The following is a 26,304-nucleotide window of genomic DNA, read 5'->3' on the forward strand; positions in this document are numbered from 1 at the left end:
GTGTGGGGAATGTCTAGGGCAGGATGCTAGTTCTAGGAGGAAACCCTCCTCTAACTAGCTGTGTGTGTGTGTGTCAGCAATGTCATCAATTATCCTGAAAGAGGAAATAGGATGAACTCCCTTCACTGGTATTCTGGGATCATATTTTTTCCTGCACATCTCATTTCAACACGTAAATGTGAAAGTGCACACCCCAATGAGCCTCGCAAGACACACATCCTCTGTATGTGACATTCATCTGGAGCTCCATATCCTCCCGTGCTCCCTCAGCCCGACTGCGAACATCCTCTGGTTGTTAGCGAGGGGAAGCCGGCCCTTGGTGTGGCACTCTACTCCGCAGAAGGTAACAGGCCCACTCACTCTTGACGTTTTCCTGCTGGTGTTCAGCATGGAATCAAATGCATACATGTTTTGTTTTTCAGGTAGATCCTAGAATGCTCCTCTGCTCATATCCTGAGGTGAGAATTTGGGCATTTGGGTCCTTGTGGAAGCTGTAGTTGACGACGCAGAAGAGATTTTAAAAAAAGGCACGATGATGGAGCTGAGGATCCAGCTGATCCCAACAGGGGAGATCATCCTTTCACCTGGGAAAAATGGAGAGAACTTCTGCCACAACTGCAAGGTCAGTTCACATGACGTTGTCGCATCACAGACCTCCATTTCCCTCGCTTTTGTGCAGCTAACCAAAGGTCTCAAATTGAATTCTTCCGCCAATGCACTTCACTGCTTTTTAATTGTGAACAAATGGAAAGGTTATGAATTGGGGTTTGAATTGTTGCATGAAAGTATTTAGCAAAATCGTAACGTTGATTCGCATGGGTGGTTGCTTGTCATTTGATAGACAAAAACAAAAGTATAGATCAATTGGTTAAGATTAGTTTAAAGATAGCCAGTGAAGTTTTGAGGGTTTTCTGGATTTGTCATACTAATGCCAATACTGATATCATTGTCTCATATTACAGTAGCCTATGTTATAGGCAGTTGTGATTTCACAAACTCTTTATTGGGATAAATCCTGGGAACTCTCCATGGGTGGGTGATTTGGCAAAAATAAAGGTAAGGATTCCTTATTAATAGATTGAATATTTTTGTAGTTAGAGCATGGAAAACCTGTTTATGACAATTTCAACATAATTAGAGCCCTCTAGACATGAACTAACACCCCTATAGTCACCTTAACACTTGTATTACCCAATATAGTAGACATAATCAAAAACCAATCTATCCATTTCCCGTACCGCTAATTCTTTTAGACATAAATACGATTGTCTTATCAATGTAACATGACTGACACCTAGTGACCAGGGTAGAATAATCATATCACGTCTTTGGCTGTGTTCTCTGAATGCCTTATATTTATATTTTTGTTTATTTAGCTACTTTATGCTTATTTTGGGCCACGAGGCATAGGTACATTTCACTAAAACTAGTTCTAAAAATAGAATCCATGCGAGATTGAAACCATGTCTCCAATGGGCTCATTTGGGAGGACAGCTGATGTCTGGTATCTATTTACAGTATCAAGGGAATGAAGGGGAGTAGGATTGATGTAGAAGGTACAGCATAGGAATGTGTGTATCAGGAAGTGTGTTCATGTGTGTAGTTGGGAAGGTGTGGAATGTCCTGGCGTCGGGATGGGAGGAAACGACAAAGAAATTCCAGTATGTTGCCTCATTTTTTTTTTTCCGTTACGGCATTCCTCCCTGGTCAAATCACACTGTCTGAATGTGTGTGTAAAGTGTGTGTGTTGAGTGTGTGTGTGTGTGCTTCAAGCTGAATCAATCACTCCCCCCTCTGGCAATCTGTGCGTATTACAGTCTAGCTTCGTTATCGACAGCGGAATGACCTATTCAGGTCACCTTCATGACCACTGGATACATAACACAAAATACTGTCCTGCATGATAAGTTGAAAATACATTTGATGGAATATATTGTATACTCCTTTGGAATCATCATCATTCATCATCGTCCTACAAATGCATGGATAGTAAGGACACAACCCCCCACTGCTATTTTCATTTTTTAAGTGTCTACTTTATCACTATTCTATTTTTCATGGAGGTGATAACAGTACTGGAGTTTTATGAGTAAGACTGTCCTATTGGAACGTAGGTTGTGGGGGGTGCTGGAGCCTATCCCAGCTATCTTCATGCGAGAGGCGGGGTACACCCTGGACTGGTGGCCAGCCAATCACAGGGCACATATAGACAAACAACTATTCACAATCACATTCATACCTATGGACAATTTGGAGTCGCCCGTTAACCTAGCATGTTTTTGGAATGTGGGAGGAAACCGGAGTACTCGGAGAAAAACCACGCATGCACAGGGAGAACATGAAAACTCCACACATAGATGGGCGAGGGTGGAATTGAACCCTGGTCTCATAAAGAAGGTGAAAAATATTATTGAATTCCCAAAAACATGCTAGGTTAATTGGCGACTCCAAATTGTCCATAGGTATGAATGTGAGTGTGAATGGTTGTTTGTCTATATGTGCCCTGTGATTGTCTGGCCACCAGTCCAGAGTGTACCCCGCCCCTCGCCCGAAGACAGCTGGGATAGGCTCCTGCACCCCCTATCTATGATAAGTGGTAGAGAATGAATGAATGAATGAAGAATGAAGAATGGAAAAACACAAAGATGGTGTCGGTGTTGATCTCCCTGACGGATGCATTCACACCTGGTGTTGAGGGTGGATGTGTTGATTAGATGTTGGTGTTAAAATAACAGCAGTCATACAAGAGATGTAGGATGTTACAATGATGTTGCTTTGCTGTCTTTTAGTGAAGGAGAAGGAAGGAGGAAATGTCCACACCACTCCCATTGAAGCTTTTTAGGAAGTTCTGATGCAATCTTGTCATTTTTAAAAATCACAACACAACTTATCACGTGTGCATGCTTGCGCGGTTGCGTGTGTGTGTGTCGCGACTGACAGGGAGGTGCTGTCGCAGACTCCCGCGTGAAGCCGAAGGTAGCGAGCGGGCGGGTCGATCCAAATGTCGATAGTGTCGATACGAGACTTGTGTCATGAACGTATCATATAAAACTGGATGCTCGACAAATTTGATGATTTTTTATTTTTTTAATACTTGATAAAAAAAAGTTGCAAATATCTTATAAATGTGTGATAATATGAAAAGTGGGCACCTCGTACTTTAATAGTATTGATTGATATAAAAATGTTCAGTATCACCCTTAGCACACTTCTACACATGTGACGTTGGCTTGCTGTAAAAACTAATTATAGATCTAATGTGAGTGGAGTATTGATGTATTGTTATCATATACAGTATGACGAGTGTAACATGGTGATGTAGTGGTTGGCAAGGGCTCCTCACACATCCACCTAAAACATGCATACAATTCAAGTAAAAGTATCGGTATGCTATTGTTACTTGGTATCGAATAGACACCAACATTTTTAGTATCGACCACCACTGCTGTGGGTGTGGGTATTGCGTGAACGGTGGGAGGGTCCACCGGCACCACTGTCAGACACCAGGCACTGACAGTACCTTTTTCCACTGAAGCCAACTTTGCTCTGGTACCGGTTTAATTGGACACACAGAACCGGACCGAGTTTGTCGAGGACACAATAAGGACGTCACCGTAGTTGACATCTTGCTCTTTAAGGTAGGCCATGTGCAGTTAGCTTAAAGTGTCATGGCGGGGTGTAACAGTGACGGTTAACTTGAGTCAAAGTTTCCAGCTTCGGTTTTAAAACATGTTGAAACATGCGGACCATACGTTTGTTCATTTTTATTAAGATGTTTCCAGTCGTTTCTGGCATGGTGGCGTGCTTGCTGGTGTAGGCTGAATGAGAAACGCGTGGGGGCGGGGGAGGCAACACGGTGCCGAACTCCGTTTAAAATGAAGCACTTTCAATCCGAGAAGTTTATTAGGAACGCATTTTAACCTCAAAACAATCGCTTTGACTGGCTTGGGGGAATCCGTTAGAATTGCTGTTTCGTTCGGCGTGAGCCCAGGATCTCGGCATTGAACCCCTTCAAGTTATTTCAACGTCCATTTATAACGTCAGTAGTGTGTGTCACAATAACAAACAAAGTACCTTTGAAACAACAATCTGAATTGGTGCTGGACTTGCTTATACGCGTTGTAATTTGTCGAAGAAGTGTCATGGTCAGTTTAGGTATGTTTGGGGCACGTCAGCACTCGCTCGCCGATATCAATTGTGGCAGAAAAACTGATACCGAGATGAACGAGATACCAGTTTTATTCAGTCAATAATATTAATTCATTTTTAAAGACACAAAAACCAATACATTTTCCCAGTATCCTCTGCCGTGGACTTGATTACTAGTTACTTATTCATATTGCAGAAATGCTTATGTGAGACCAAGAAGAAAAAACTGCTGCTTGCAGTATACAGTTCATTTTTAAATACATATACATAATTTTTACATTCTCAGTCACTCGCTCATTCAAGGTAAACCTCCAATAAAACTTAGGTACTGTTCACATATTTGTAAGGGGGCTAACTTGCCCAATCAGCAGGAATGCATACTTATTTCCCCCCATGGGAAAGTGTCACACTGTGGGTGACAACAACTTGTCAGCAGGACCCTCCACCTGTTCATTTGTGTGAGGTTTGCAAAAACAAGCAAAGTGTCTGGCTTCCAGTCAGAGCAACACAATTATTTGGCATGAAGTGAGACATCTGCACGTAATGCTATATATTTAAGAAAAAAAATATCTGCATAATATTGATGGACTTGGAGGATGAGTGTGGTGAAAAAAGTGACGACATGGCTGGGAGGGCGTGATGTGGTCAATGTGCTTGGAGCAGCTGATCTGTTGCCTCAAGGTCATCTGGAGGACAGGGCCTACTTTTATTGCAGAGGCTGCCTGCAGCTGCTACGTCGAGCTAGAAGGAGATGAGCACCACTTAGCTATAAATGTGATCTAATCCTCTTGAAATGACAGCCACTGCTCGGCTGTTGTGGGATGCTGAGAGGAATGTTGCACTTTTCAAGCTCAACATATCTCAATCTGTTGCGATCAATACCTCTTTCCAAAGCTTTCCCCTGTGTTTCCTATGCTATGGTGAGGTTTCTTTCCACTGGATTGCTCTGGCACACACGCTGATTCTTTCCCCCATCTTAATGAGATGTTTTTTGGTGATATTTTTGATCTGTGACAACATTGTGGCTTTTCCCAGATGTCTGCCTGCTTCTACACAGTAAGCTTTTTTCGCTTTGATTTCTCATGCCCATTCAAGCACAATCACCGAAAGTTGTACTGTTTTTTTTAATGATTGAATACAATAATTTCAAATTTATCAATCATTAAGATACTACCATATTTTGCCTTTCTTCCTCAGCACTTTCTAGTCTTAAGATTTCTGTATAAGATTCCCGTTTCATCTGTTGTCCCTCTTTCCCACACAGGCTGGATGACAAAACAGTTCACTCTGCATATGTTTGTACATATTGGTTCTGATAAATGAACAGAGCTATTAGTGAGTGGATACAGAGTGCTAGCAACAAGTTATCGTCATGAGCCAGCATGCGCTAACATGAATGAAGGCACAATAGCGATAGTTTCGAAAGTAGTGACGAAGAAAGGGAACACGACCAACTTGTGAGCACACCTGAAACACAACCATCCACAGTAATGGTTTGCTGTCAGGACGAAATCTCCTCCTTCTGTGATATATATTAAGATATATGTATCTTATGCATTGATAAGTATTGCTTGGGCTTGAGAGAGGCTCCATGGAAGGTGGAGGGGGGGAAGGAGCCTCCAACAGCCCAGGAATGGTTCATGGATGTCGGTCAAAGTGGTGAGGTGTTCCAACTCCAGGAGTTGCAGGGAAGTTGAGTGAGGGGAGGGGCTTTATACAGTCCAGACATGGTGTATGAAGCCTGTCCAGAATCTGCATCTAAATGCTATTACACACATAGAGCGACACGCTGTGGAAGGTGGGGAAGATTAGCTGGGTAAAGGGCGTCACGTAGCCTGGAAATGGTGTGTATCCCGGCCATAATGGCGAGGTGTTCCGCCTGGAAGACACCCAGGGATGCTGTCAAAGTAGACTAAGCCATGAATATGACCGATAAGCAGTTTCCAGGACAAAGGGCGTTCACAGCCATTGCCCTATGCACATGGAAAGTTGGTACAGAACAACTTTTTCTTGTGTGCTGCTAATGTAGAAGCGTCAGAGCATGAGACAGGTTGACTTGAATGGGGGAAAAAGAAGCTACACGGGACAATGGATGATGCTTCGGTTGTTGTCATGTGGGTGTGTTTGTTCAGTGTGTATTGCGTCAGTGTCCACGTGTACAGGACTGCATAGTAGGTGTTAGCCTCCAGAGTTTTTCCCTCTCAGTTCTTTCCCACATCCCAAAGCTCATCCAGTGGTACAGTGAGCCCCACCCTGCTGGGAATAAATGTTACGAGTTAGTGCTTTCGAGTCAGTATTGCAGTGGTAACTGCGGTGGGATTGGAAATCACCCTTGAAATGAGTCCAACTCCATACCGGCCTTGTTGCCATTTTTGGACATGCGGGATCTGGGAGGTTTTTTTTACGCTCTATTTTTGATCAACAGAACATACCGTTTTGACTTATTTTTAATTTGTATTGTCATGTGGAAATGCGTTTAAATATCTCCATATGAAAGTAAAGGGGAGACTTTGATGTACACTTGGTCATCCAGGTGTCGTCCTGGCTTTGGATTTGTCAGATCCTCATATATACAGTATATAGACATGTTCACTTCAGGATTCTTCCTTTTTTAATATGAATTTAAGACATTTGTGATGTTAGCGCCGCACAGCGGGAGACATACTTCAGTGTTATTTACATCTACTTCCGCCTTCACTTTGTTGCGTTACCATCTGGATCATCTGATTCACCTCTTGTGTTTGTGGCTGCCTTGGCATATGACCGTGCTTGACACATGGTGTAGGGCAAACAACCCCTCCCAAACCAGAACCTTAGGGAAGACACTCTAATCCTATGATTGTGATCAAAATTTAAAAAAGGAGACCAAAAGCCACTGGTAATGTAGAGCTTAGGCAGTAAGCGCCGTTCCTGTGAATAGGAAGTAGGAGGAGATACTGACCATTCAAAGAGAGCCTTCTGCGACAGTATCAAGCCTGCTACTATAGAAGTACCTTTCCAACCATACTGTCAGTGAGGTTAGTCGTGACACACCCAACTACTCGCTACAATTACCATTAATGTCATCAGACTCATTGACTTTTGCAACGTGCTTTACAGTAATTACAGGAATTATATGGCATGGAGTGTTTGCCTTACCATTAGAGTAGATACCCTCTATTCACTGGGGTTATGTTTCAAGACTACCCACAAATGGCAAAAAACTGCAAACTCCCTTTCCAAACCCTCCTGCTAGCCTCGGATTTTGGCTCAACATTTGCAATAACAGTTACTGTTGTGGTGATTATTTTAGATTCCGCTCCACTTTTGACACAATCCAGGTGTAAGACCTGTATAGTGTATAGTGACAAGACTGTTCCACTAGACCAGGCATGTGCAAATATTTTGACTTGTGGGCCACATTGAGTTAACAAAATTTTCCGGGGGGCCAGAACATATATTTAACACACACACTATTTTATGCTTATAATTTTCCTTGAATTATTTGTCTAATTTTATCTGTAAAAGTGTTATACTATCAGCTATATGTTCTCATATATATATATATATATATATATATATATATATATATATATATATATATCGCATCAAACTATGTAATTTAATTTTAAAGTTGTTGTTTTTTTTTTTTTTAAACCTAAATAAGACATCCGACTTGCAAGTCATGTTGCCAGTTTGTATGTTAAAAGTTGAAATACTTAGAAAGCAACTGGCGGGCCGGATTCACACGCTTGGTGGCCTGCATGTGGCCCCTCTGCCGTAGTTTGCCCATCCCTGCACTTGACGGTAAGAGTTGTTTTTTGATGTGGCATGACATAAAAATGTGCCTTTGCTCAATAAACACTAAATAGCCTTGTTTTATTTATCGTATTTACATGGCGGCATGTGGGTCTCTCGTTGGTCTGGCATGGTTTGCTGTTTTCCTCTACTTTCTGTCGTTCATGGCGGGAGGAGTGATCGCATTAACTATTAACTAACATTTCTTTTCTTGAGCATGTGTGCCTCATGTTTTGGTATTCTGAATCATGTTTTATGTTGATTTTTTTTAAAATAACATTTCACATTTATCACATAACTGTCATCGCGTTTGGTTTAACCTTTGCTTGTGACTCGGCTACATAGGTGATTGACTCTGAATTTGTCACACAATTCAAACATACTGGACTTTATGCGTTAACTGTGCGGCCCCCTCGATTTCCAACGAGCAAGAGAAATAAGTTATCACTCTCGCCAATCATTGACTAAGATGTCACGGAGGTCAAGTGATGTATTGCGACACTCTTCATGAAGGTGTTCTTATGGGACACACAGCATCTTCCCTTATTTCAGACACTTGTGCTTCCTCCTCACTATGTATTTCAAATGTTTCAAACTTGACTTTATGTCGTATGTTTACAGTATATGCCGGAGTATTGCATAGCCTCCACTGTAGTGTCAATAGAGGATGCCAGTGTCCTTATTAAGGCTGCAAGGGCTTCCTTTCTCACATGGTACGATTTTGTTAACCTTTAACCGAGACCATGCATGGAGCTTTGATAATGTAAGAACAATTTGAACAGGTGTGGCCTTGGACTTGGCAAGAGAAAGGCAGCGGGACTGGGTTGGGTTGGACTAATAAAAGTGGGGAAAAAAAGCATGAAATCAGATGCCAGCGTGAGCACAGACTGGATATAAGTGGGAAAAAATCGGACTTTGACTGTGAGGTTGATCTCTACCTGCTTATTGCTGCCAAAGGTTAGCATGTATAGGTATGCGTCCCAGAATTTGGTTTTGGTTGTGATTGGCACAGACAGCAGAGAGGAATTCCTTATCAGAGCACACTCTGACAGCTTAAGCATTCTGAGAAGCAGGTCCCTGTCATCTTTGAGTTACAAGGTTACATACTTTGCGGTCTTTTCCAGTATTTTACACTTGTCTGATGTTGAACAAATTTCTAATAACAATGCAAATGTCTTCATCAAATATTTGGCCTTATATTGTATTATTTCTGCTTAGGGTGTCTCCATACAACATTTTTACTTGTGATAGATACTGGTAGTGCAGCCTTGATATTGCTACGACCACATTTGGCAACATAAAGTTTGAGATCCAAAGGGATGGGGTGTAATGGCTTGGTATGCACCTCGGTATTGGGGTCACTGATGGATTCATTTTCGGTACAGTGGACAAAACATAAAACTGCTGAACTTTTGTGCAAATAGCTTTCACCGTTTTTAAAATGAAACAAAATAAACTGCTAGCAGGTAATTCTGAAAATACAATTCTTGAATACAAAGTACATAAATATGATATACTATAATTCACAATGTATCTTTTTAGGATTTGTTTGTCTTTCAGTCTTTGTAATACCAATATTGTGTGTGTGTGTGCGCGGAGGGAAACCTGACCAGCTGCTCAATTGTGAAATAAACTGTATTTTTTTAAAGACCATTTCAACATCTGGGTTCCAAGACTAAATATGCCAAATAATTGCACAGAGGAAGTATTTGGAGTAAACAGGAAGCTCAATGTTTGGGAATGTTGTAACTCATTTGAAGTTGTTGCACTACTGCACAATAGCTGCACTGAATATGAAAAATACTTACTAAATTACTAAATCTTCATAAATATAATTTAGATTGACACATGAAATAAAACAAACACTATTTTAACTTCATCCCATAATAGATTTTGACCCACATGAGCAGATTATTGGCTAATGCTGAGCTCACAAGCTCCTTGATTGTAATTTCTTTGTTGTCATGGTGATATGATCGTTAATAATTATCCAGATTGTTTATCTGTGAGTTCCTTGATGGTAAACTTAACGATAATGTCGGGTGTGGTGTTGTTTCATCCATACAGTGGGATACAAGTATTGATTGTGTTGATGTCACCTCCTTTGATTGTAGGAAATTGGCATTTTGTCGCTTTGTTGAAGCAACATTCATGTCTTTTGTCCTGGTTGTAGTTCATCGTTCATTTGTGCAGTGTGATCAATCTCAACAATTGTATTTTTCATTTTCCCAGTGATTTTGGACCTGGATTCTCAAGGCTGGTATTATTTTGTGTTTTGTTAGACATTGTTGCTAGGCAACATTTTTCAACTTCAGCAATCCGCTGATTCGCTTGGCTTGCTAGAAGCTGTCAGCGCTTGTTTATTTCAAAGAATCTTACCTCCCGCCTTTCCTCGTTAAAGGTGAGAGTGTCTGCAAGCTCTTCTAATTTTGTGTTCCTGAAGTATACTCAGGAAAGCACCAAAATAATTCAAAACTCTAATATGGACAGCGGAGCTTTTTCTCTTTCTTTCTGTATTATGTCATCCTGTGAACATAGTGTCTGGTTACACCTCTAGTTGTTAATAACTCGACATAAGTAGATCGACTTATAAATGGGCTTTCATGTAACATTTTGAAATGGTATCACTAACTGGGTTTACCAATAAACTGATCACCGTTTTTGTCCCTCATTCGGCATTCATCAGGTTTTCAATAAATAGTTTCTCTGCGTCATATCCAAAGCAAGAGACACCAAAATAGAACAGTATTATCAGTGTGTGAAGGAAGTCATGATATCGTCACTGTAAATATCAGCTGATAAAGCTCTACCTCGGTCTGGAGTGGTCATTGGTCCACTTGGCTTTATTGTTATCAAGCCGTGAGCTGTGCTGTCTGCAGGCAAGCAGCTTTGTTTGAGCAGTCCAACCTCACCATATATGGACGGCTTGGAAAAACAAGACTAAGATGATGCTTGATCTGTACGGGATGATGACAGGGATTGGGACAAAATAGCAGTGGATAAGGGGGTTGAAAAGATAGAATAAAGTGAGAAATGCACTACACGGGTTGGGAGAGGATGATGTAGAGTTGGAATGGGGGATGGACAGGTAAAATGGTCCCGATGTTTTGACTACCTCTCCAGCGAGTTTCCACCTGCCCATTGACTGGAAAAGCCTGTTTGTGTGCATGTGTATTCTCTCATAGTATCTCTGCTGTGCTGTTGCTCATCTGTCATCGGTCAGTACTCAATAATATGGCAGTATTATTTTTTTTAATGCCATACCAGATCTTAACCATAACAAGTCTTAGAACATATTTTTTTGGACATGGTTTTTTCAACTCTGATACAATGACTGAGAGTGCTTGGTAATTAAACTTGGCACATTTGTCTGTGCTTGCCTTTTTAAAGTAGTTTTCATTCCGTACATTTGGGTTCATTTGCAGGCAATATCTGGTTCAAGTGGTGGTCACGGTTCCGCTCTTATATGTAAATTCTTGCTTGTATTTGTTATAACATCTGTCTCCAACTTCCTGCTCTGCATCATCTTTATATTTTTTCCCAATTCTCCGCCCACATGGCTTGCATTCTTTCACTCTGACATCACAGCTACACCGCAATACCATATATGCAGTTTTTTTGTGCTTTCTTTTGCAGTCTCTGCCACCTCAGTTTTTGGGTTTTTCCGAAATATATCAAGTATTGAAAGTGTGTGAATAGTAGTGGTACGAGTGACAGAGGAATGCTAGTTGCTGAAGATGGGGATGGATGTCTGGTTCATGTCAAGACTTAGTTTGCACCAGTGTGGGTTTTGTTTGTAGGGGGTAATTGGAGATGTACATGCAGGAATTAACATGTGGATAGGAGCACTTTGAGCATCTATTTGTTTGCAGCCATAGGGTTAATGCTGAGAGGAAAAAACAACTTTGGGGCTATGAATGATATGTGTAGTGTTGCGCTATAAAATCTGTGGTGTGTTAAAAGGAAAGACAAGTTTACGAGAAGGTAACAAGAAGCAAAAGAAACCATTAGCCCAGAGTTGTGCTTTATGTATTTGACTTCCATGCATGTTACATCAGGCATATCTGCTTGGTAGACAAAACCAGCAAACCATGTTTTAAAACTAGGTGTGTCATTTTAACATAGCTCAGCTGTACAGACATATTTTTTTTTGTTTAAGGGCAGGTTTAGTGTCATTATGTCCTCTTGGGACAAGGGATTTAGCTGAGGTGCAAAGTGATTATTGAGGATATTGTAATGGAGATGGGTGGGGATGTCATCCAGGCAGTGCTCACTTCCAACACGGCACACACATTTTGCCGTAGCGCGATTGACAACCGCAGAACAACAGAAGTACCGATTTGGCACCAGTATCAGATAATATGTAGACAGTAAACAACCCTGATTGATTACCTGATTAGCCCTGATTAATAGCCATAACTATTGAAACGACTAAGGATCGACTGATACACCGATATTTGCGTTCTTTACTTGAATCGGCATCAGCCGATACGCGTGTGGGTTTGCCAATTTTTTTTCAGCCGCATGATTTACAGACAGCCATCCGTCGGGCAGCTTTGTGTTGCCGGAGGACCCTGCAACACACGCAGTGGCCCCCCACTGGTGAATCATAACAAAAGGGCGCGTTTTCAACTTTTAAATAGCCTCTAACAGTTAAACTTAGTTGAAATATTCGCTCGAGGGTCTTTTAGAGCAGAGAACAATTTTTATTTCACAAGTAAAAGAATAAGCTTGGTTTCCACACCACACACAGCCCATCACCGTTGAAATGTGTTTAAGAAAGCTGAATCCTACTGTGTTCAGTGTTTACATTTCAATAAATATTTGTTTAAACTTGAGACCTGTAATATTTGTTATCATTGTCATTTTTGCATGTAAATTGAGGGAGCAAAAGCAGTATCGGCCACAAATATCGGCCCAAGCAAAATTGGCCATTGGCTAAGGGTGATGGAAAAAAATCGTCATCGTCCCCAAAAAAAACATATCGGTCGATCCCTAGAAACGACTAATGAACTTGCCATTATAGAACCCTCATTATTAATAAGTTGAATCATTTTTTACGTTTGTGTTAATAATAATGACTATTTAAGATCATAATGAACAAACTGCTCAGAGGAAGTGAAACAGGAAGGAGGAGTATAAGAAGAATGGAGCAGAGAAGCGAAAGAGGGGTGGTAGGAGAAAGTTCCCACTTCAGAATTTCCCACAGACTCAAGGTCACGCGTTCTTCCCTAAAACTGGTTGTGTGGGATTCAGATTCTTTTTCTCCGTCCCTGCGTGTGGTATGAATTTGAAGATAGAGAAAGGACAATTATTGGATTATTATTATAAGGATTGAATTGGATGTATAGGCACACTGGTCCTGGTGGGGTTCTTGTTCATGTATGTATTTTTATTTGGAACGGAAAGCCTTATCTCGGCTAAGGCCCAATTACATTCATGTCATCTGTAAACTGGAGATGATGTGGTCCTACTAACCCCTCAAAGCACCTCATCATAATGAGGGTGGGTGCAATCCGCTGGTTGTCACTGAGAGAAGATTGTCGGGGTTTTTGAATGATTGTGGCAGGCTTTTGATATGATGCTCTGGGGTGTTGAATATGCACAGCCAGCTGGTCAGCACATTCCTTGAACACCCTGGCATGTTGTTGGGGCCTGCAGCTTTCCGAGTGTTCACTCTCCTCCAGGTTCTCGTGACATCTTAGCATGTATAGCTTAGCATACTGTATGTCAGTAACCCCAACATTCTTATAAAAACAACCTCATAAAATTAGCTGAGGTAATAACTTTTAAACTATTTCCTGTCCTGTATTATTATTCTTTGTTTACAACCACATTGTACAACGCTACAGGCTGTGGGATCATACATAGTAGGTACACAGGAGGTGGCCACCGCTCATGGCATATTGTTCTAAACTCTAGAAAGTACTTCAAATGGAGTGAACAGAGTAAGAATGGGTGACAACCTTTTTTTCACTCTCAACATGTTGGACATGCCATGTCCGACTCATCCAGTGTTAAGGTAATCTAAGGTAATGTTTCATCAGTGTCACATTACTGACACTTAGTGACCAGAATACTATACGTACTAAGTACATTTTGACTTGGTGCTGTAGAGTTAGGGAGTGATGTTCAAATCACAATGTAGCAAGGGACAAGTGTATATCCTTCCAAGGCACAATGCAACTTGAACTTTGAGAGGACTCAGTGTTGTCCTTATCTGTGACCTCAGATAAGGGCCATACAAGCAATTATTCTGTTGACCAAAAGGTTAAGGCGGGAATAAAAAGCTATAAAGCTGATCAAATGGAGAGATCAAACAATGTTTGCATTGTTTCCATGGCTCCCTCACTCTTACATTACATTGCAGTATGTATTGCTTCACAACTGTAAACAGAAAAACAGAGATCAAGCAGCTGTCTAATTGTGGTGCCGGCGGGATTCATAATTGTCTAATTACCAAATTTTTTGGAGGGGGGACGTCATGGTTTAATTTGCATAATTACCCATGACACAAAACATGGTAATTCAAATGAAGCTTTTTGGTTGGTGTCATAAAAAATGTGATGTGATCTCATTTAGAACATGAAATGATTGACTTACAGGTTGGTTTTGTGGCGTTATTTTAGTTGCAGAATTTTATTTTGAAGACAAAACCTTGTCGGCTACAGGACGTCGTATGCCAAGGTTGCATTTGCTTGCGGCCCTGAATAAAAAATATTGCACTGTGTGTTCGCCTTGCGGTCTCATAGAACCCACACATACAAAATAGGACAGGTTTAATTTTGTGCAGTGGTGGAGATATGTGTGTGTGCAGGTACAGCCTGGCTCTATGCAAGTCTACACTTATTTTAAAGATTTTTTTTTTTTTTTTTTTGCACAGCAAATATCTCACTATGCTTTAGCGGAGTGGATTGTAGTTGCCACTGGTGTACCCAGCATGCCTTGCAGGTATGTTGTAATATAATAGTTGTCTACTAATCCTAATTACAGTGTATTTTCAGTAAATATATGACAGCTGACAAATAGGAATTTTCTCAGTGTGGATGGCGGCTCATCATTAAGGGGTGAGGGCCAGTCGAGAACCACTGATCTCAACTTTGAAAGAAATTGGACAGGGAAGAGTTAAAGTCTGACAGCTGTACAAGATATTAGTGGTGAGCTCAAGCTCCGCCTCCTTCCAACTCAGCACAAATGTGCCTCAGCCTGCAGAACACACACACACACCTTGCAGTCTGTTAAAGTGCCATAAGTCGTCATAAATAGCAGAAACCAATGTTTAGAGTTGTGTGTCTAACACCATCTCATCTTATTGCCTGCTGTCTGTCCACTATGTATATAACAGCGGTGAGAGTCTGGAACACAATACTCAGGTTCCTGCAGCGTAGGCGCTGATTATTCTGGCTGTGGGGACAGAAAAAAGGAGGGAGCGAGAGAGCAAGGTGGAGGTGTGCGCAGTTTAATCTCTCACACAGAGCTTGTTCAACCCACTTCAGTGTGTTTTTTTTCCCCTTCATTGCGCAGAAAAATGTAAATTTGTCAGTGTCTGCCTCAGCAAAAAACTTAAGCTCCTCCCTGAGCTTTATTTTTAGTCTGTGAGGACCACACGAGGGCAGTGTAAAAAGAAAACGCTCACACATCTTCATAGGTGGAGTGTGCCTCGCTCACTTTGGAGGTTTTTCCTGTAGAACCTGCCTTTTTTGGTTTGAAGTATTTTGGGCTTTAAATCCTAAAATATTCCATTGTATAAATACTTCTGAAACTGTGTACACATTTGATGGAACGTGTGTTGTACTTTTAACCTACGACAGTCAGGGTAGGGGTGAGGGCATCCATCCCAATAGTGATAGTACCAAAACCAAGTGTAGTATAATAAGGAGCAGATCGATACTAGCGTTATGAAGCGGATATTTTTCTTCTGTTTTTTTTTCACAAGAAGACACATTCAAGGATGTTGCGGTGATATGTAGTATTCTACATTGGTCACTAGGTGTCAGTAATGCTCCATTGTGACACTTACCACTGCAGGTAGTACCTAGACCAGGTAGTACCTATATGAGGGAACTAAGTTTTATTTTCTTTCATGATGTCTACCATATTGACTCCAATCTTTTCCCTGTGATTTATTGTGATTATAATTGTGATGCTTTGTACCCTAAGGATACCAAATCAAGTGATGGATGTTGGTTAGTTAATAAAAGACGTTTTAATATTATGTCCATGCAGGACTGCCGCTAGGAATCACTTTAGACACCGCCTCATTTTTAGTTTTTAATAAGGACTTATTTTTGGGGGGCCCCTGTCAGTCAGGGCACCTTGGCGTTGTCCTGACCTTATACCTTATACAGCACCCCTATGTCCATGTCACACTTTGTCAGGTAATTTGAAACAACAACCTTCCATTCAATATACTGAACCTCTTGGCTGTGCTTGAATGACCTGTGCAGCTGAATACCTTTATATTTTACTACATTGTTACCATTTTAAGAACCTAAATTAAAACAGGTCGGAATGGCCGAGAGACATGCAATTTGCAGCAAAACCCAGCACAGTTGAATTTATATTTACTGGCCGATTCTCTTTAGATCCTCAGGAAGGAAAGTCATACTAATGAGGCCTATAAAATTTATCTTTCCTGCTACCCCTTGACTGCTCTTTGAAGCTTCAGCTCGGAGTACCAAAGCCCTTTTCCCCACTGTGCATCCTTGCCATAATACAGTAAATTGGTTATACAGTCTTGTTATTAATACAAAGTGCCCACTTAAGCCCACGTTGACAATGTTGACCACTTTTGTTGCTTTGACCCAAAGTGGTTGTCTAATGAAATATTGGTTTATGTCAACATGTTTTGTATTGTTAAAGTCATCATTATTGCTTGTGTGCAAAAAAAAGTGTGTCAGGAGCAACAGGAAAGGATCTACCACTTACCTTCAAAGCTTTGGCATAAGACCAAAGGTGGTTCCTTTTTCATGGTAGACTCAGACTCGGCTGTTCTTTAATCCCCCTTTTCACAACTAATAAAACACACCTATGGCAATATTGTGCCAAAGCAAAACCATGTCAACAAACTGCTGTAGGTTCAGAAATCCTTTATTATTACCCATTCTCCTTATGTCTCTGGTACAAATCAAAAAAAGTAACAAAATTAAACGTGCAAGCGACTTATACAGGAGTGACTTGTAGTCCAAAATAAAGTCTTGCCGCACAGCTCAACGATATAAATGTGATTGTAAGACAACGTGATCACAATCTGGCCACAATTTGTGCTTATTAGGCTGACACCCGTATGCCTTGTCAGGAGCACACACTCATTGGCTGTAAAATGTCACTTGTTATTAGTATGAACAAGCAGATGCATGACACCGCTGAGGCCTTTGATCTGTTAGAGTTCCTGTGTGTGTGTGTGTGTGTGTGTGTGTGTGTGTGTGTGTGTGTGTCCAGACTAATTGAACTCCCTGTAGTAAAATTGGACTAATAATCTTGGTATGTTTGCTCCCTTCTTTTGAGAAGATGTACGAAGGAGAGAGTAACAGAGGGACTGTGGAAAGTTTTCTGTCTTGACATTGGGAGGGGAAAAGAAAGGGTAACGTAGGGGTTGGTGGGGAGGGGGGGGGGCATTGAAGCAGGGTGAGGGTAGGGAGGCGGGGAGTTATGTGTCACCCAACACAGAGACTATTTCCTCTGGAGCGAGGGAGGGAAAGGAAAATGAGGGAATGAGTGCACGGTGAGACGGTGGGTGAACTAACTGTTGTATTAGAAGCAGTAAGAGGAGACGCGATGGCAGCTGGCTCTCAGGACGGAGGGGAACGCTTCTAAAAACAAACCAAATAGCGGCCTTGACGCTGTGCTACAACCCAGGCACTGATAGCTGGACTGTCAGCTCAGTGGAGACCGATCTCGTTCGAAATCACTGGAGCAAGGGGTCATGAAGTACAGACCTTTGGTAAGACCTTCAGCTACTCGACTATTCCGCAGAAGATGCCGTTCTGCCTTTTAAAAGTGTTGGTTGTGAATGTTTATAAAATGCATTGGATTGTGTGCAGTTTTCAAAGTTTGGAGGGAAGGTTGTACTCCCAACACGATGATGGAAGAAGCAGGAGATGTTGCTATACTAATAACGATCGCCTTCGTTTTGCTTGAAATTGTGCAACAAGTTGGGTAACATTGTCTTCAACCTGAACGATAGAGGTGATTGTTGCTTAATTGTCCAGTCGACTATCCAAACCTGATCCCCTTTATAGTTGTATGATGTATAAGAAGGCGTGTCCTTGTCACGGTGCATGTTTGCTCCTCCTACAGTGTATGGCAATCCCATTGTGACGTTGTGCGGACAGGCGACATTATTTGGCAGTCACTAGCACTGTGGTGGTATATTGAGTATCGATACAGTAGATTCACGATTTTTGCAGGGGTTATGTCCTAGGCCAGGGGCCTCAAACTAGTGTCCTGCGGGCCACATTTGGCCCGCGGGCCGCGTGTTTGATATGATTTGAAAGTTTAATGTTGAGTTTATGTTAAGTTTGATATGGATGCTGTATGGTATCATGTACCCAGAAAAAAATATTACATTTGATTAATGTTCATGTTAAAGGTTAAATAACTGTTAATAGTTATCCTCCCTATCAGTGTGGAAGTGGTAAGTTTTTGGCTTTTTAAGTTTAAAGGAAATAACTTGGAGGCTTAGCGTTTAGGTCGCGAGATCTCTAGTTTGCGAGTTAGCATGTGTCTCAAGACCCTGCAGTTGCGCAATATGTTGTAAATAAAAAGAGTATAAATGTGACTGTAGTCGTGTTTTGTCATATCTACAGGGCTCTAATAATGCTTTGTTAATTTTAACCTGAAAAAAATAATTTGTCTACCCACCAACTATATGTGGTTTCTTAATTTTTAATTATTTGCCGTTTTATTATTATTATATTTATTTATTGCTGATTGATTGATTTTCTAGCAGTCATTGAGTGTGCACAAGCATGCTGACAAAAAGTGTGTTGATGCATCAGTCCATTGTCGCGAAAGCCTCTGTGACTTTAAGTTCCTACTTTTTTTTTTCTCTCTCTCCCAATGGTGTGCATTTACACTGACATTCATTCTCATCTGCAACTCACATGCTTCTGCAATGATGACTTTTCCAAGACATTGTTTGCCGTATGTCGGTTGAAGATGGACGCCTTCGTGGATAATACACTTTTTGCACGCCCGTCGCACTTCAGCTAAGTCGGTAGTTTATGTTTGGCTCTTCCAGACACTGTCTGGTTTTCCATTCTTCCCCCGACTCCTTACAGCATCAAAATTGGCAAGTTGGGTTGGGAATGGTTTGTTAGCTGTTTGGAATACAAATGGAATTACACGAAAACCTTGGGAGCTGAATATCCATGGAGTACTGTTGGGGACGGGTAAGTTGATCATCAGTGTCTTGGAAATAATGATTTATTTAAGATTGTTAAGCTAAGATATTTGTTTATATTGTGGGAAACTTATGAAAGTTTATTATTTTTCACCCCGCTCTTTGTTTACAATACAGTACATTCATTGTTAAAGGTGCAGCTGACACGAATGCAGTCATGTGACCATGGCCCATTGAGACTACATGGTGAAGTAGTCTTGTCCATGTATGACAAAACTTTTCCCTGAGTGCCACGTTTGTGTTTTGGCCCAAACATTGGTGCCCAGGTTGGTAGGTTCTGCTTGGTTGTCCCACCTGCCTGACCGCTTTCCATAGTGTTGGAAATAAACCTAGCTGAGCCTGCAGGGTGTTGCAATGGTAATCATGATTACAGTGTCAATAAGTCTGCAGCTGGGGTTGAAACTGGGAGTGTGAATTTTGGAGGAGGTTATTTAATGGAATTTAGCACAAGTCTTCTCCCCTCAGACTGGCTGACTGACATCATCACTAGCAGTTCATGACATAATCGAAAGTGAAATTAGCGATTGCTTGCTTGTGACTTTGGCCAGAGGCATAAGGAACAATGTGTTGCTGGCCAAGTCAGTATGACTTCACATAGAAAAATATGTTAAATTCTACATACGTATATATATAATAAATATATATATGTATATGTACACTACCGCTCAAAAGTTTGGGATCACTTGCAAATGTCTTTGTTTTCCAAAGAAAAACAAATTTTCATGCATTTCACAAACAATTTTTTACATTTTACAAACATTTTTATCCATTTCACAAACAATGAAATTGTATCAGATGATTTTTCCAAGTGATCCCAAACTTTTGAGCGATAGTGTGTGTGTGTGTGTATATATATATATATATCTATTTTGAGAAGTCGCACCTGACCACAAGTCACAGGACAAGCCAAACTATGGAAAAAATGTATAATCGTACAAAAGGGTTCACTCTGTATGCATCTGCACGCATTGGCTCTATTTGAAATGAACACAGCACAGAGTGAGCATCTTCTCATATGTTTCTTAACAGAGATTTTCCTTTTTAGAGACTGTCTACATAGTGTATTATCTTGGGGGAACTTCATGTTTTCCAGTGCGCTTTGCCATACTGTTTTTGTAAATGGCTGGGAAGTATATGCTTAGAGCTCACATAGTACTTGATTATTATTCACAATTATATTATATAGAATTGTTGGCCAGCAAAATGTTTTGTCATTACAGGCCTAGCAGTTGTCGCCATAAGCGGGGACTGACTTTAGCGGGTTTAACTGTATAAAACTGTATAAAGTCTGTGCTCTAATAGTTTATCCTCACAAAGCTGCATGTATTACCAATACCTTAATGTCTCCATCAGAAGCCAGTTCTTGAAAGATCAGAAGCCACCTATGTAGACCTGTTTCGGGATTTTCGACCTCTTCCTTGTTTGTGGTGAATTTGTGATTGTGTCAAAACGAGCTGCATTGCTTTTTCTCTCCAAGTGCTGCATCCATGTCTCTGAATGATTTGTCTTCCTGGAACCACTAGTGTCAAACATGAGAGAGAAGTGGGTGCCAAACACCTTGGTGAAAAAGTATGAAGGTCAAAATACCTTTCAAGTAACTTTCCTTATCAGACCCGCATGCCGCAGTCATTTGGTTGCCATTATTGTAGTGGCACTTTATCATGTGAAACAAGGGATTAGTGCTGATATCCACCCTTTTGCAAATTGAACCTTGAATTTTGCTTTGCAAATACTTTGCAAAATGATTTCATGATGTTTGTTCTAGATACTGTGGATAGCTGGATGTCCATTAAAGGTCTGGAAAAGTGGGAAAAATAATTGATAACCATTGGAATATCGCATTGCAAGTTCCTGTTAGATTAGCAAATTAAGTCATCCCCCTTACAGTGAAACATTGACTGATTTGACTGAAGAGTTATATTTATTTGGGCTAACATTCTGTGTCATCTATTAGGCTTTGTATTTTTACTTAATAGTAAGTTCCTGTAAGTACCAAACTACAGCTGAGGAAGAACTCTGTGCATCTGCGGAGCTGGCACCAGCTACTTTGTTTGCGCCACAGGATTTGGAAAGCATGACGACATGTAGGAACCAGGAAGGTGCATACTTGGTGTGTTCCTGAGATTTTGTACATTTGTGACTTGTACAAATAGGTGGAGGTCTGGGGTGTGCTACCTTTTTACTCAGGAAAGCCCAACACTGAAAGCAGCATTTGAAACAATGAAGTAATGGAGAGAAAAGCAGTGGACTTGAACGGGAGGGTATTTGAACGATGCACAGAGCAGTTAGGAGGGGAGAAGTGAATGAGTAATGCATTGCGCTTGGGATTCCTTGTAGTAAATCATGACCTCATCTTCCCATTATTCATAATCCCGTATTTGTGTTCCTGTGCCGTGCTCCATGTGGTCTGGCTCAAGTCATCTGTTATGCTGGTCATGAATGTCTCTGGTGGGGAGTGAAGGCTGAATTATGCTACCGAGCTGTTTTCATTTTGACCTCCAAACTCTCTGTAGCTGATGTGCACCTCCCAAAAATTCCAAGTTCGCTAATTTCTTCTACCTTACTTACCAATAACCCCCCCCCCCAAAAAAAACAAATTTAGTAGCATTTGTATTTGTAATATTTTTATTGTTTGGGTGAGTTTACATTACATCTATATTGAGATGACTTGTCAATCAACAGACAGATATTACCCCTGCAGATATTACCCTAAAATACAAAATCAAGTAAGAAACGTATAGAAAGTAAAGTTCCCTGAGCTTTCACAGATTTGTTTTGAGGTGTTTTGAGGACACAGACACGCTGCTATTCTACGTCATTTGGAGTCACCTAGTCGTCCTCTGCAAATAATGCGCCCTTAGTAATTGTAGTTCCTGGAACTTAAGCGTTCCTCTATCCCATTGTTGTTGTTATTTTGCAGAATTATATGTCAATCAGTCTGACAGTGCATTTTTGTTGAATCCTATATGGTTATTTCCAAAACCAGGCCTGGCATGTAGGCCACACAGTCAGGAGATTGGGAAGATCTGGGTTCGAATCTCTCCGCTTGGGAATCTTTGTGTAGAGTTTGCATGTTCTCCCCATACGTACGTGTGGTACCCTGGTGTCCTCCCACATTCCAAAAACATGCTAGGTTAATTGGTGACTCCAAATTGTCCATAGGTATGAATGTGAGTGTGAATGCTTGTTTGTCTATATGTGCCCTGTGATTGGCTGGCGACCAGTCCAGGGTGTAGTCAGCTGGGATAGGCTTCAGCGGTATAGAAAATGGATGGAACCAGTTAAAAAAAAATCATTTTTGATTTTTATCATTGCTTCTGGTTTTCAGAGGTCCGCTTTGGTGCAAGCATGCAAGTCTACCGCTGTACTGCTGCACAGAATGAAACCCATAAGTTAATAACTTCATGTCATGTTGTCAAATAAGGTTTAAAAACATGACACGGTGCCTGCATGGACAATTATGCAAATTAGATGAGTAATACAGTCAATAACTACAGTTGTTTGATGTAATGAATGATGTGTGTGGGCATCATGTGCACCTGTTGTCATCAGCATTGTGACAAGAAAACCTACATGTAACAGTTGTAAATCGGCTAAAAACACCACCTTCCAGCTGCAACAACAGTATAGTTGCTTGGAGAGGGTGACTGCTAACACTGTCACACTTGGACACTTGTTGACAGACATATTGGGGCACACAATATTCGATTAAACAGGGGTTAGTCCAGACCCTTTGTCCATGTCGGTTTTCACAATTTGTAAATATGACATATATTGCCAATACTGTTGTACATGCAATGTATTACTGTTGCAACTGCGACACAAACACACGCACACATGACTCCTGTGGCTTCTACCCCGATGTGAAACACCATGATGCACCAAAGGCCTCCTTTGAAACACAGGATCAAACATTGTCATGCAGACTTGTTGGAATTAAGGTCTATATGTGCATGCGCTTGTGTGGCAAAAGAGTGGCGATGTGATTGAATGGGTTTTGTCTCGTGAGCCTTTGCGTGAAACTTCAGCATAAGCGTAGTTGCAGTTCAGTAGACAAGGGTCCGTCTTGCTCTTTCGGTGTTTCCCACAAGACTGCAAAGTATGTGCGGCGATGTCGTTGTCGAATTTACATAATTGGCCAGCTCAGTGTTTGTGTGTGGACGGGTAAAGCAGAGCTTTTCGGTTTGTGTCATCAGAAATGTATCATGTTTTGAAACCTTATTTGACTTACAGTTGATGGTTGCATTACCTGTATGTGTGTGCATGAGCCTTGTAACATTTGTGCGCTGAGTTTCAAGGTAATGTGCAGCTAATATTCCACTCTTTTGTAGCATCAAGAATTGAGAATGGTAGTTCATTGTTTTGTGTTAACATACCTGTTACGCATTGTGCTCTTTATATTTTGGTAAACACCATCAGTAACTTTCGTTCTGCTTCGAGACCATTTTATTTGTCTGTTTGCACTGTGTTGTTAAGCTAGCTGTTGGCTATTACTTGCAAATTGAAGAGCCATGACATGATTTAACTTTGCTTAAATATGTTCTATATGGCTCGTAATTATGTTTTATGTGGTTTGTTTTTTGAAAGCGAACGGTAATATTCCCAAAAATTACATTTATGGTACGTGGCATGGCTTGACTGCAATGAAACAACACCTTTGCAAGAAGCCTTGAAAGTAAACACATTTTGGATGCTAGGATGCTATTCTTGATGCCACAGAGTAGAGTAAGAACAACGAACAAAAATTTAAACAACATTGGCCATAATTACAAACAATATAAAACGAATTTAAGCAAATTTGATAAATTTTTAAGCCTGCCTCTGACTATTTGGAGTTACATTGCCATCTACTGGACACAATTATAACAACAGGCTACTTTAACTGCCTATTAGAATGTGTTAGCGCCATATGTGAAAAAATATTTTTAAAGGTTTCTGCGGTGGTCCAGATGTAATGGTAGCGGGCTGCCACAAATAATTAACATGTGGGAAACACTGTCTTCACTATTTTCTATATTTACACCTTTTCGATACCTTCTTTTACCCTTCTATGTAACACTTGTTTTTCTCAACCTGCTGTACTAATTAATAAGTTTTCCCCTTTGTCTAGCTTTCTCTTCGTCTTTCCTTAGGGACAATGCCTACTGTACCACTTGGCACACCACCTGCTGTACTTTCATATATATATGTGTGTGTGTGTGTGTGTGTGTGTGTGTGTGTGTGTGTGTGTTGACAAGGCACGTTCTTGAATCGTCTGTCTCTGAATTGCACCTCCAGTCCTAAAGCTGGTTTCGCACGAGAACTGCTGGCTACGCGCTAATCATGGATGTGGAGAGCATTCGCAAACTTTTGTGTAAAACTCAGGATTCCATTTTAAAATACAGGCTGTCTGTTACACACGTTGATGAGCTTCAACATGTGAGTGATTCATTTTACCTTCATGTCTTTCTGTGAGTTTGTATTGTATATTTTTTTATAGATTTGCTTTTCAGCTGTGGTAGGTATGGCTTTCTTATGTTTTTCCCCCCAGAAAAAGTTCAATAATATTTCTAGGAAGTGTTGAGTGTGAGCTCAATGGAGCGGAATTCTTGGACTTCTGAAAAGTGTATTTAAAGGGAAAGATGCTTTGTCCACAGCACCAGTTATTGAATTCATTTCCTCACCCTGTCTATTCCATCCCTGTCGTCTTCCAGGTGGTGGGTACTGACGGGGTGCGGGCTATGATGGAGTCGGCCCTGACAGCAAGAGATCGAGTGGGTGTGCAGGACTTTATCCTGCTGGAGAACTACACGAGCGAAGCAGCTTTCATTGAGAACCTTCGCAAACGCTTCAAAGAGAACCTCATCTATGTAAGTGGATACGCTGAGGCGGGCAGGAAGGCTTTTTGTGTTTAATGCCAAACACAAACTGTACACACAGGGTGCCTCTGGGACCTTAGCCAGTGAGGGTTTTCTTGGTCCATCACCCAGGAGATGTTTACAGGAGGCCTTTTTAACTGAACTAGAGATCTTTACTAGAGAGATGTTCGATGCTGGCTTTCTTACAGCTATCCAACACGGTTGTCCCTTGTTTATTGGAATTAATTGGTTCCAGGCCCAACCACAAGAATAGAATTTCCACAAAGTAGGACTAAATGTTACTCATTGGAATATTTTTGTAGTTATAGTATAGAAAACTAGTTTATGATGTAAATACGGATTTTTACCATTATTAGAGCCCTGTAGATATGGTCACCTTTACACCTGTATTACATATCATAGTAAAAATAATAATAGAAAATAAACCATCTTGGACATAAATAAGATAACTAGGCTTGATTGACAGTGTATTTCTTGCAGTGACCAATGTAGAATACTACTATGTTGCCGACTGTGGTCACGATACACTTCAGTCTTTTTATTTTACAAGCAGAGAACCCATGCCATGAACATTCCACAGGAGCTGCTGTCGGCCACCATCTACACGCATAACATGCTGCTAGCACTCGGCTAACATTCAATTCTAGCTAGCTGACAACACACATCACTTCCCAGGCATCACTTCTTTAAGGCACACACAAGACATCAGCAGGTACTGTGGCTATTCTCCGGTACTCCGGCTTCCTCCCATTCCAAAAAAGGCATGTTAGGTTCATTGGCCAAATTGTCCATAGGCATGAATGTGAGTGGCCTCTTGCCAGTCTCCATATGCTGGGGTATGCTGGGATAGGCTCCAGTAACCCCAGTGAGGACATGCGTCATAGAAAATAAATGAATGAATGGTTTCATTTTGTTCCTCCTTTTTCGTTTTGTGTTTATGGTTTATCTCATTATTGGATCGTCTCATATTTTACTGCTGGTGACTAAAAGTCATCTGCTAGTGCAGTGGAACCTGTTTAAGTCCACCCTGTTTGTTGTTATTACAGAAAGTGCCGACATCAACATACATGTTGGACCACTTTTGTTGACATAAAATTTTAGACTCAAAGGCATCAT

The 26,304-nt window shown here is 41.0% G+C and overlaps 1 protein-coding gene across 5 annotated transcripts in view; it reads left to right on the top strand.

Moving 5' to 3' along the window:
* Positions 1-179: 179 nt before the first annotated feature.
* LOC131135135 (unconventional myosin-Ic-like) overlaps positions 180-26,304 on the top strand; it is a 47,793-nt gene continuing 21,668 nt past the window's right edge. For 2 of the 5 annotated variants that reach the window (XM_078792893.1, XM_058081066.2), the window contains exons 1-3: positions 180-343; positions 423-622; positions 25,024-25,179. In XM_078792893.1, the coding sequence (XP_078649019.1) occupies positions 533-622; positions 25,024-25,179 (246 nt within the window). In that variant the 5' untranslated portion in view covers positions 180-343; positions 423-532. Of the gene's footprint in view, positions 344-422; positions 623-3,460; positions 3,639-17,603; positions 17,870-24,594; positions 24,749-25,023; positions 25,180-26,304 lie in introns of those variants that run through there. The other 3 variants (XM_078792895.1, XM_078792894.1, XM_058081065.2) reach the window with 3 other exon arrangements.

Source organism: Doryrhamphus excisus, linkage group LG8, assembly GCF_037039965.1.
Source record: "Doryrhamphus excisus strain RoL-2023G ecotype Guam linkage group LG8, RoL_Dexc_Guam_v1.1, whole genome shotgun sequence".
Lineage (NCBI taxonomy): Eukaryota > Metazoa > Chordata > Actinopteri > Syngnathiformes > Syngnathidae > Doryrhamphus > Doryrhamphus excisus.